At 41.6% G+C, this 12467-nt stretch overlaps 1 protein-coding gene across 2 annotated transcripts in view; it reads left to right on the top strand.

Moving 5' to 3' along the window:
• The window catches only part of MYBPC2 (myosin binding protein C2), a 241323-nt gene that overhangs the window by 83982 nt on the left and 144874 nt on the right, over positions 1 to 12467 (top strand). For both annotated transcript variants that reach the window (XM_069636959.1, XM_069636949.1), the window contains 4 exons: positions 1961 to 2078; positions 2835 to 2886; positions 5281 to 5340; positions 8011 to 8195. In XM_069636959.1, coding sequence (XP_069493060.1) covers positions 1961 to 2078; positions 2835 to 2886; positions 5281 to 5340; positions 8011 to 8195 — 415 coding nt within the window. The remainder of the gene's footprint in view (positions 1 to 1960; positions 2079 to 2834; positions 2887 to 5280; positions 5341 to 8010; positions 8196 to 12467) is intronic.

Here is a 12467-nt window from a genome sequence, read left to right as displayed (position 1 = left end):
CTGCAACATCTGACTCTTCACATACGCCGTAACACACACGATTGGAAGACACCTTCCACAAATACGCTACTGATGTCACCAACTGTATGATGAAAGTTACTGAATCGATTGATGCAAACAGATTCAAATTTAGCTACCCCAAAACCAACAAAATTACATTAAACTCTGACCCATGTTTTGGGACCCACAGTTGCATAAAAAGTCTGAAACCTGGGAATCAGCAAGAATTTTAATCTCTGTGCTTTTTCTTCTCCCTAACATCAGTATCGCGCATCATAGGGGTTTCACAATTAACTACAAAATAAAGCTACCCGCCTGGACTACTGCAATGGAATCTATCTCAGTCTCCCCAAGTCCCAAATCCATAGACTTCAGCTTGTAAAAAAATGCAGCTTCCAGTCTCATCTTCGGACTGTGACGCTAGGCAGCAAACCAAATCCTCTATTAACTTTGCATTCCACAAATAAGTATGTTCAAAGCCTTATGCACTGTCCATCACGCATTCCATGGCGTAGGCCAGAGCTTCATCCTTATCAAAGTCCAAAAACACACACCAAACAAAAATCCTTTCCGCCAAAAGTCTGGCTCACAAGGGAAAGCAGCTGTGCCTTCTTAGTTCAGGCCAGCAATCTCTGGAATTCCCTTCTGGCACAAGTCTGTGGCTTAGGCCTATCTCTTCGACGTCAGGAAGGCTTTCAGAACCTGGCTGTTCGCATCCGCTGATAAATCTCTTTGGCCTTTTTTCTTTTGACTCTGTTTTCTTTTGACTTTTTTAGCGCCAAGATACGTTAGGGTGAACAACGAGGTCTACAAAAAGGAATAGCAAGGGATTACGTTCTAAAGTGGGCATGGGGGAAAGAAGGCACTAATCACAGAGCATAGATTTAGGTCCATTGTAGATGGCCTGGGGATGGTAGACTGGAAGAACCGCAATGCTGAGACCAGGACTTGACATAGGTATCTGTCAATACGTCTCTAAGTAACACAAGAAGGGAACAGAATGAAAGGACAAACACACCCAATCGAAGATGTGGGGAAAAGCAGCCATGAGCTTGCGTACGGATGCATGTAACTTTGCATGAAAAATTGGGCATGGGCTGAGGGGGGAGGCAGGGGTGGGTGTACAGGCAGATTTAGTGAGGACCACAAGATTTCCCAGGAAGGGAACAGCTAAATACTACAGCTGCTGAGTGAAACATCCTATCCTGGCTTGGGAGCGGGCAAATAAAAACTCTAATCTTCTTCTGGTCATGGCCAAACAGGGCATGGGTAAAACGCATATAGGTGTGGCACAGAACCATAATGACTGGCAATTAAGCCATATACATAGTTCTCAACCATTTATGTCACAAAGGTGGGTGAAAACATCCAATTTTATTTTTGGCGGGTGAGAGACCCATTGAAACGAATGGGCGTGCAGGCGGCTTGGCGGGTGAGTCAGCTGTTTACAAGGCGGGTGACACCCGCCAAAAGCGTGTGAGTTGAGAGCTATGCATATACCATACTCGTGGTGAAAGGAGCAGGTAGGGGCAATACAAGAAGGACGTTTGGTTAGAATTTAAGCCAGAACTTCATACATGCAGAGGGAGGATCAAGAGGGAGGGTTCGGGTTGAGTCAAATGCTAGCAAAGGGGGTGGGCAGGCAGCATCTAACACGTAAATAGGTGAGTAGTTACACAGGTGAATAGGAATTGTATCATGAGAGGTAACCTGTCAAATGTTCTTTATATTACTACTAGTAGCTTGAAGTTGAGGGCCTTGTCACCAAAGTGAATCTCAGGCATGGTTTCCAAAGAAACCGCAGAAGTTGAGTTGGTCTTTCCGACAATAACTCTTGCGGGAGATGGGTAGCCCTCAGAGGCCTGCATTTTACAATATTTCTGTCAAGAACTCGCTTGAGACATTAGTTCTACTTGCCATTGACTGTCCCATCATCTTTTACTTTGCCCCTTTCCCTCAGGTTTATACATATGAGCTGAGAATTGGTAAAGCAAACATTGCAGATGCTGGTGGATACAGGTGTGAAGTCACCGCCAAGGACAAGTGTGATAGCTGCTCCTTTAATATCGAAGTGGAAGGTAAGGCCTGCATTTGTGGAGAGTTGCTCAGATTATGCCACTACAAACACTCGTAGCACAGCTTTATCATGACCCCCCAGTGGTGGCAAAGGGAGAACCCAGTGGGGAACTCCCTACTGCTCTGAGAAAGCAAACGATATGCTGAGCAGTGCCTTGCTGTTGCAAAAGCCAGGTGCAAAACCATCAGATTTCTTTAGAAACGACAACATTCACATTTGTAGGGGGTTGGGAGGTCTTATTTATGTATTTATACTGTCAGTGTATTGTAATGTCTTTAATTGTGAAATGTTCGATAAAAATGTGAATAAATAAAAAAAAACATTCCCCTTTGTTTTCCTCACCAAGAGTGTGCTATTTGACCAGTCATGTATGTTTATCCATATCTTGTTTAAGCTATATGTAAGTGTAATAGACGATGCCAGTGCCCGTTATACAAACACGCAGAACATTGTGAGTAGATGCATGATAGCAAAAAACATTGCATGTTTAGACCGAGAGCAATGTGTTCTATAATTCTCTGTTAGACCTGTACTGATACACGTTTTTATCAAATATAAAACATATCTCAAAATATCAGTCTGACCTAGATACATAAATTGACCACTTTCACTGCTGTCAAAAAATAAAATAAAAAATGCAGATCACTTCTTATCTGAGAGAGTGCTGCATCTCGAACCCATCCAACTTTAAAGTGGCAGAGGATATGGAGAAGAACGAACACTGGTGTTGACAAGCCTCTGTTTTATCTCCTTACAGCACCAGCGTCAGCAGAAGGCAGTGCAAGTCTTCTACAGGCTTTCAAACGAACGTGAGTGTTGCTCCCAGTGCATCGATGCAGGACATTAGCTCCTATATTTCACCAGTGCCAGCAGCTCACTGACAAGCAGCCACATGCCATGGGTAGTCCAAGAGTTCGCTTCTCCTGGCATTTACATTACGTCCTAAGAGGTCTTGATTGGGCAAGTAAGCACAATATTGAGGCAAGTATTATGCCTGCTCTTCTAGTGCTGGGCACTTGCTGCCTTAATAAAGGGCCCGAAAATAACCTTCTTTGCAAGATGAACATCTCTCAGAACCGAGCTCAAAACCCAAGGGCAGCTAAGTGTTGATCCACCAGCAAAAATACTTGTCAGTCGGCTGCATGAGGTAAATGCCTCCTTTTCATCTATGCCATGCTTTATCATCGGCATACATGTCTTGACAATCCATTGGGCAAAGAAGACGTGCAGATCTGCAAATTATAAAATCTGGGATAAAAACACAGAAGATGAACAACTGTTTGCAAAATGTAGACCGGCAGGTGAAGATCTCAGTACAGCTGGCGGTAGACATGGACAAAAGCTGTTAAAGTAAGATTGTTTTAGCTAGAGTAAGAGGAGGCAGGTGGAGAAAGACAGGGCCAAAAGAGAAGGAATATGGGGTAAAGGTATAGGAAAATGGAGACATATAGATGAAGATGGAGAAATAGGGAAATAGGTGGATGTGGATGAGGATGGGGATAGATGTATATGCAGCTGGAGTTTAGATGGAAGAAAGGGGCAAGATAAGTATGCAGAAGGGAATAGATGAAGCAATAGGAAGGAGTGAAGGGGAAAGAAGTGATGGATGAGGATGAATCCATGATGGGTGAAGATGAGGAACTAGTAGATACATATGAAGGAGCAGGTGGTGTTTGCAAGATGAAGATGGAGAATAGATAGAGGGTGATGCATAACACATTAATAGAAATGGGCACAGGTGGAGGGAGAGGGATGACGATTGTGTAAAGGGCTTGAAATGCAAATCCCTGGAAGGATATGAATGATGGATGAAGATTGAAGAGGAGCTATGTGATCACTTTATACGAAAGGCAAAATTGTTGATTTTCTTTTTCCTCCGAACATTTCCACGCAATTATATGCAGGGGTAGACCCCACCCCCTGCAGTCCCCCCCATACTCCCCATATATATATTTTTTATAAACCCAACCCGCCTCACCCCCACATACAACCACTGGTTGAAGTGCACGAAAAGAAGTAGTGGAACTATGTTCCCTACTGGCCTGCACCGCTCCCCACAAATCCCATCGCCACACACCATCCCACGCACAATACAAACCCCAAAACACATGCTCCTGCAGTTTAGCGGACTGCTCAGTGCAGTGCACTGAAAGAGCACGTTTCAGATTCTTCCTACACTTTTATTTTAAAACGAAACCATTCCGGAGCGGTTTCTTTTTAAAATAAAATTATAGGGGCTGTAAAACTGAATTAAAAGAAGTAGAGGAGCACCGCTACCGACCGCTCGCGCCCACTTCGACCACTGCATACAACTGTGGGAAAACGTGGATTTCGAAATTCGGCATTTTTTTATTCTGCATGTTTTACTTTGCACTAATGACATGATACATATTAAAGATATGAAGATGAGGATGGATGGATGAAGATGGAAAATAGTAGATGGATGTAAATTGAGAAAGATGATGAAGATGAGACTACAAGGATGAGCGTGGAATAGATGAGTCACCAGAAATCATTAAAGAAAATTAAGGCTATGCCAAGGGCAGTGAGAATGTGGCACGCACTAAAAGGACCCTGGCACCCAGGGGCCCACTTCTTCATCAAACGGTCCACCATCATCCCAGAGACACCCATGGTGGCCCAGTTGCTGAGGGTAGCCTTGGCCTGGTTGCTCTATCTGTGTGGGGTTGACCATTCAATCCTGAGCCATGAATAAACAGGGGGGCATTTTGAAACAGAGGATCAAGAAAAAAAAGAAAGACTGCACTTAAATCAGTTTAAACGTATCACACCAAGCTAATTGCTGTTGGACCACACTGATTGAAGATACCCAAACTCAGGCCACAGATCCCTATCCCTTCCACCCCTCCTACGTTTTTTTGATGTGTGAGGGATGGAGCAGCATGCAAACAAATGCAGGAAGCTGGAGGACGATGAGGGACAGCTTTAAAAAGAGGACAGTAGCCAGAGGACATTTTAACCAGATAGAGGAACATGGAGACAGCCGGAGGAAGGTATTGATTGTTGGCCGGCAATATGTAGAGGTGGAGGGACATTGAGTTGGGACCACCAGGGAACATTTTCATGATGTACTCTTCAGTATGAAAGAAAATTGTATTTTTTTTAAGTGTCATTATTAGAGGGCTATACTCCAGTAAATGCATTGAGCCTGTTGACTGACTTGCCTTCTGTTCATGTTTCAGAGGTGATGCAAAGAGTGACGATGCGGGAGAGTTGGATTTTAGTGCCTTACTCAAGAAAAGGTAGGAAGTACAGTTGGAATGTGTCTGCTTTACACACCATAGTGTTATATATACATGGACAGGCATGCTAACACTCAATGATAACCTCTGGTATATGAGTAGAAGAAATAACAGGGTATGGGGGGACTCAAGCAGGCAAATGCCATGGCTCAATTTCACTGGGTTTGTGGGTCAAGGACATTTGTAGACAAAGTCCTGCTCCTCTAGACCACAGCTATGACGTTGGATGTGACAAGGTATCGCTAGGTGTTAATAGGAGATCATGTAGGGTCTAGGTGAGAGTAGGACAGTGGTTTATCCAGGTAGAAAGGGGTCAACTATTATTCCTTTGTGGAGGACATTATTGATGTTTCCATGTGGGGAAGTTCATGGAGTTATCAATATAGGAAAAGGTTACCGTTTTTTCCATGTGTGAAGAGATTACTCAAGTGCCTAGGCCTGGTAGGTAAAGGTTCCTCTAAGTGGAAATACTTTAAGGATTTGTCATAGAGGGAGAACATTAGAGGCTTCTCTAGAAGTTAGGAATGAACTAGTTTATCCCTGAGGAATTAGATATGTACTTTTCAGATTGAAAGATAGCACTGGTTCATCTGGGCGAGAGGGAACACTGGTTTCCCCTGTGATAGACGGGGCAGGTTTACTCAAACGGATTGGAGTGACGCACCCCCCACTGTTATAAAAGGTATTTGGTTTCTCCATGTGTTAGGCGGCACTGGTTTCTACATGTGGAAAGACGTGGCTGGTTTCTCTATGTTGAAGAAGATGTTTTGTTCTGTGGAAGGAGGTCGCTTACATCTCTATGGGGCAGGCTTTGACAGGATTTCCTTTGGTCAATGATTTCAGCAAAACAAAAAGTGATGCTGGAGCGGTTTGAATCAATCATAACCACCACAACCACTCTGGGCATCCTTCCAGGCCTTGGTTTTTCAGACTGCTATTCCATTAGAGGATGGGAACGACTATATGGAAATGTCCCGTCCCAAAAGAAGCAGCACAGCCTGAACCTCTTGGTCAAATCTTGCTGCACGTATGCCAGTGATAAAGATATATTTCTAAACTTCCACCCATTATATTTTTTGCTTATAGTTTTTATCCCCATGTGAGATAGGGTATGCCCAGATGTTGGTCCCTTGCACAGTGTGCCGTAGGGGACTGAGTTGTACCTCACTGATGAAGCCCAACAAGGCTGAAACATGTCTGAGGTTCCTCCTGTTTCCATGCAGAAGGGCCGTGGAATAGCAGTTCAGGGTGCACTGCTCCCATTGGTGACAAAACCAAGATAGATTTGCATGTGGTTGGTCCCGTTTTGCAATTGCACAGACTGGGTAATAAATAATGGTGTGGAAGCTTTCCCAGAGCTACTCCAGTGGTTAAGATCAATTCATAACCTTCGACTCATCACATTTTTTGGTTTTAGGTGGCCATCGATTGCTTCATGTAAAATGAGATCATCGCTTTCTCAATATGAAGATGGGTAACTGGGTTTCCCTTTTGGGAAGAGGCCCATTTGGGCGGTCCTCACAGGTTTCCATACAGGAGGAGAGGTTACTAATTTCCATACATGGGAGGGGTTACTTATTTTCCCCTGTGGGATTAAGTCACAGGTTTATCAGTTTAGAAAGATATCCTTTGTATCACCCTATCCCAAAAGGTAACTGGTTTCCCCATGATTGAAGAGGTCACTGGTTTCTTGTGGGAAGGGTCCACCAATTTCTCCAGGAGACAGGAGTATATGTATATTGTTTGTGCAATTAGGAGAAGATCACAACAGTGTTGGAGAAGGTTGTTGGTTTCTTCTGAAGTCTGTGTACTATTGGTCTTTACAGGATGAAGGGGGGGCACAGATGTACTCATGTGGGTATCTGTTGCAGGATGCACCTTGTGAGAGGAGTTGACTTGTTTCTACATGTAAGAGAAGGATAACACAGGTTTAGCTAAGAATTACAACATCACCTGTTGGTCCAGTTTAGTGGAGGGTACACTTTTCTCCTGGTCTTGTTCAGGCAAATCATTAGCCTCTCCAGGATGAAGGCACTCCATGCTAAATACAAGTAGGAGGAAGTCACAGAACCTTCCATGTGGAAAGAGATTGCTGGTTTCTTGATGTGAGAAGTGGATCACTCATGTCATGTGGGAGGAGGATGCAGGTTTATCTTGGAAGTAAGCCCTCACTTGATTTCCTTGCAAGAGCAAGGTTATACATTTCTACAGGTCAGAGAAGGTTATTCGTTTCTATATATAGGAATCAGAATTTCACTGCTCTCTCCTGCATGAAGGAGGTCACTGGTGATGCTAATTGGGAAGAGTGCGCTGCTTTAGCCAGAACGAACGAAGGAAGGCTCTCAAGTGCTACATGGACAAGTTTTACAGATCCATAGACCTAATGTTTGACATCTGCAAGTGTTTGTAGACTGTCTCAATTCTTAAGAAATCACTGATTTGTTCCCATAATATTTACCCAAGAAATAGAGCAGAAAATATGTATTCTGGTATCCCTATCCTACACTGCCATGAAAGAAGTCACTGTCATAGCAAAGATTGTTTAAGAAAGATTTGAAGTTCCTGGTCTCTCATACTTCTGATGATTATGTACTGCTTTTCTGAAGAAGTCAGATCACATAATACATATGTGCCTGCATGGTGATCATGTGCCGTCTATCCTGTCTCTAGAGAAGAAAAAGAAAAGAAGAAAGAAGAGGATGGAATGGAGGGCATCCCCCCAGAGATCTGGGAGATGCTGAAGGGTGCTAAAAAGAGCGAGTATGAGAGGATTGCATTCCAGTATGGGATCACCGACCTCCGAGGCATGCTTAAGCGACTTAAGAAGGCCAAGGTGGAGGTCAAAAAGAGTGAAGGTAACAAGGCGACAGTGATAAAGGCAATTGTTGTTGAGGAACACTGTAAGGAGGGGTTCAAACATCAGACATGCTTTCAATACCCTCCAGGAGTGCTGCCTGCAGAACCCTCAGGCTTAATTATGTCCTGTTGCCCAACAAAGAAAGACTCTAAACAACCTTAATATGTTCAAACCACTAAGCAGATGTACAATTAGATATGAATGTAGAGTACCAGGTAGCAGAGAGATGGACATTGAGTCTAGCTTCAACTAAGTAATTAGGAAATAAATGGAGTGAACAGGATGGGGGCTAAGCAAGTTGTCAGTTTAAGGAAGTGGTGGGCAGCCTGAGGCCCACCAGATGTGTTGGCCATGACTGCCACGGTCCCTCAGCATCGAATTTCCTGGCGAGGATTGATGTGATTTGTAGGCCAAAACATCTGGAGGGCAGTAGCTTACCTACCAGTGGTGTAATCCGTTAAGGCATTATGTGTGTTGGAAGGGACTGAACTAGTGTTGAGTGAACTGAAAGAGTAGAATTGGACAGGATGATTGTGGAGTGGACTGGTTGCTTTGGAGTGTTTGTGATTCATTGGATTGAAGTGGATGAATAGACTGGATACATGGGTAGTGCATTGAATGAAGGATTGACTTGATGAGTGGAGAACAAACTGACATATGTAGGGAGTGAATTGGATTAGTGAGGAGTTGACTCTAGGAAAAGGGAGAGAGCTGGGTCCATAGCAGGGGCCAGATGAGTGAGCAGTGATAGTTCGGAATATTTTAGTACATGTTTAAAACAAAATGTAGATTTCATTTCTTTTTGTATTTAAAAAAAGTTATGAATTTGTACCCTAATCACTGCATCATCTCTGTACACTTAAGGGTGAACTGCATCATTTCAGAAACTTTTAAATGACCATACTAACACCATATAAGACAATTACTCTGGTATTCTACTCTCCTTCATCCCAGTTCGTTGGATTGTCATGTGATACCACAGATGGGCTAGAGAAAGCATATGACTGAAAACATGTGTGCTTTACCTTTAAAAGCTTTGAATTGGGCGATGCGTGGTACCCCCTGCACTATCTTTACCCACTCCTATAAATAGGACATCAACAACCTTGTTTCTGTTATTCCCCTTAATAATGGGTTTGGAAAACCATCACGATTTAACGGTTCTCCTGTATGTCTGTGTCTTTCTATGGATCAATCTGATGGCAGTGCCCTATTTTTCTGTCTTTTCAGATGTATTACTATTAAGTTTTTTAGCTTTAAAACCATAGTTATGAAAGGGTTTGAAGAAATAATATACATAAGACAGTGTTAGCATTATAACCTAAATAAGCAACAACCGCTAGAATTTATGTAATAGAAAAATATTGATAGAATTCTAAAAAATGCAGATAAGTGTGAGATTTTGAAAATATGACATTTAAGCATGACACCTTTTGCATAATACCTCACACTATAGTCATTTGGCTTCTGATTTTATATGCTCAATAGCATTGGATATGAAGAACTTGACAGACAGGGCACTGGAAAATAACATCATATGTCAAAAAGAGTAGCTTGTTTCAACTCATAATGAACTACCTTCATCCTACATTTTACCAAAGGGCCATCAGAACAATGTTCCTGATTGACAGATATTTTCTTGGTGAAGATGTCGCTCTGTATTAGAGCCTCTGTCAAAATATGCTGATCATTTTACAAAAGATTCATCACAAAATACAAATAACTTTTTGCTCAACTCCATTGATGTGATTTGTCTGGTTGAAGATTTGGACTTTTAATATTTTTGTATCTTGTACACAGAGTCCTTATATACTTGCATTCCCAGGAATCAAGCCTTGTCAATCTTGTTTGATAGCCTACAAACATATCCTCTACCACACACAGTGTCTTTTTTATGTAATGTGAAAAACTGTGATACGAAGGAATTTGCACGCTTTTTAAGGGAACCTTTTTGCCTAATGTAAGGGAACGGCAATTGGAACAGGCTTTAGTTTGAATCTGGCCAATTTATTTTTGGCAGATGTGAGGAAGAATATATTACTTCCACAGAAAACATCTATGAAGCGTCCATAAATCTGTGGAAAGATTTTTTGATGATATCCCGATGATCTGGCATGAGTGTCATACACAATTTGACTATCTTAGCAGCCTAAACACAGATCCCTGATTGACATCTATAGTTAGCAAAGCAAAGACACTATTAGTTGATTTATGCTTATTTCATAGTGCTGGCAAAATTGAGGTATCACTGTTTTGTAAACCAGCCCGACAAGATTACGACTTTATTATTCTCTAGTTAAAATCGGAGGGCATTAAAAGAAAATCAGCCTTATAGTTAATTTCTTTAAATAAGATGGAATTGTTCTTTCATTAGAGTCCATGGTAAAGAAGCTTTTGAAATTGTGCTTTCTGGTTCAAAGTTATCCTAAAAAAATAAGGGACCCATTCACTAAAAAAGGCAAGATGGGCACATAGGGATCATCTTCTACAGAAAAGAGACAAGGCACCAAATGCAGATCAAATAGTATTTGCAGCAACATTCTGCAGGTATAGTCATTCCATTTGGAAATTGATTTAAAAAGAACTGCTTTAGTCTTTAAGCACTTAATATAGCATTGGAGCAACCAGTATTTGCATTCAAAAACAGAAAACGTTTGACACAGACTTGGTTAGATAATTTAGACTGTCTCAGAAACCTTGTTGAGATACCTTAGAAACATTTTACAACCATTTATAACTTGCCACGTATTAAAGGTCAGTGCATATATGTTGTAATGAGACATGACATTCAACTTGACACCTATTTTGGGTTATTTATTTCGTTTTGCGTATCGTGTTGATATGGCTGAGCCTTTTTTTTTAAAGTAATGTTTTATTTACTGGTAGAGCTTTAATTCATGAACTTAGATTTGTGCTTTTCCTTGATTTTTGTGTGTACATATTTGGCATCTTAGGTTTGACACATTTCTAAATTTCACAACAACACATGTTTAAAGTATTCCTGCAACTCATTATGAATTGGCTGATCATTATCAGATGGCTGGTGGGTTGTTTTATTCATACTACTGTCCTCACTTTTATGGGTGTTCAATAGTTGTGGACAGTTTAAATTAAAATCACTTTACTGGTTTAATATCATTTGAAGATTGATTGTTGGGATTGGTGCAGCTTCTGCAAGTTTCTAATAATTAAATTCTTTTTACATTTTCTTCAACCTTTTTTGAGATTGAGGATATATTGCTTGATATCGATTGCATTCATTTTGATATTTATTTAAAACATGTCCCATCGTAGATCTTCTGAATGGTCTTCTGAATGGAACAAACATGTATAAAGTCTGAATTGGTTCTTTCTTGCTGCAACATAGCAACTTCATTCGTATGGTGCTTCCCAACAATATAAGGGGAGAGGACATTTCAGACATTGCAGCCAATCTTGATTGAACTGCAAAATAATTGGGGCTGTGCAGATTCATAACCTTTTCTTAAACTAGCCATGGTGTCATTGTGAGACTTAAAATATTTGTTTGCATGCAATGTATTGTAGGTATGCAAATATCCCAGTGAGTGTTTTACTGCTACAATTCTCACCTAGTCTCTAGCATCTCCTCCATTTTGGTCAACTGTTAATAGTGAATTGCAGAAGAGGGGCCTCTAGTTAGTGAAGAATGCACTTCGGTCCTCATTATGATTTCTGCTGTACAGATAGAGCTAATTCCAGCAGTTGGAATTATTGTTACCGTCATGAGGTCCGGTGGAATTAGCGACATATTACAAGTCCACATTTGCATTGCCCAACCATCGATGGTAACAGTGAATACGTTCAGCGTAATCAATACCTATGTTTAAACCCCCCACTTTTTGACAGAATTAGCCAAATGGTAATTCCCCATGCAGATTAGTGCTGATTGGAAATAGGAAATGAGAAGCACTGTGGCTGCCATCTTTGAAATCTCAATCTACTTAAAATCACCCATATCCTGTTGCCAGCCAATGTTACAAGTTGTGCCAAAGAAGCCTGAGAACAAAGGAAAGTTGCCCGAAATGCGGCTCAGAAAAACAAAATTTAATGAGGCCGAGCTAAATGTTCTTGCAGAATAGGTGGAAGCCTTGCTGGTCATCTATTTGGGGCACAGCAACGGAAAGCCACTAGCCAGAGGAAGACTGCCACCTGGACAGACGTATGTGAAAACGTGGTAGCTGTTGACATTGTATCCTGGAACAATGAAGACTGTCACAAGAGGTGGAATGACCCGAAGGCCATGGTGAGG

This window comes from Ambystoma mexicanum, chromosome 1q, assembly GCF_040938575.1.
Source record: "Ambystoma mexicanum isolate Mex_15411 chromosome 1q, UKY_AmexF1_1, whole genome shotgun sequence".
NCBI classification, from domain to species: domain Eukaryota; kingdom Metazoa; phylum Chordata; class Amphibia; order Caudata; family Ambystomatidae; genus Ambystoma; species Ambystoma mexicanum.
This window is presented reverse-complemented; position numbering and strand designations above follow the sequence as displayed.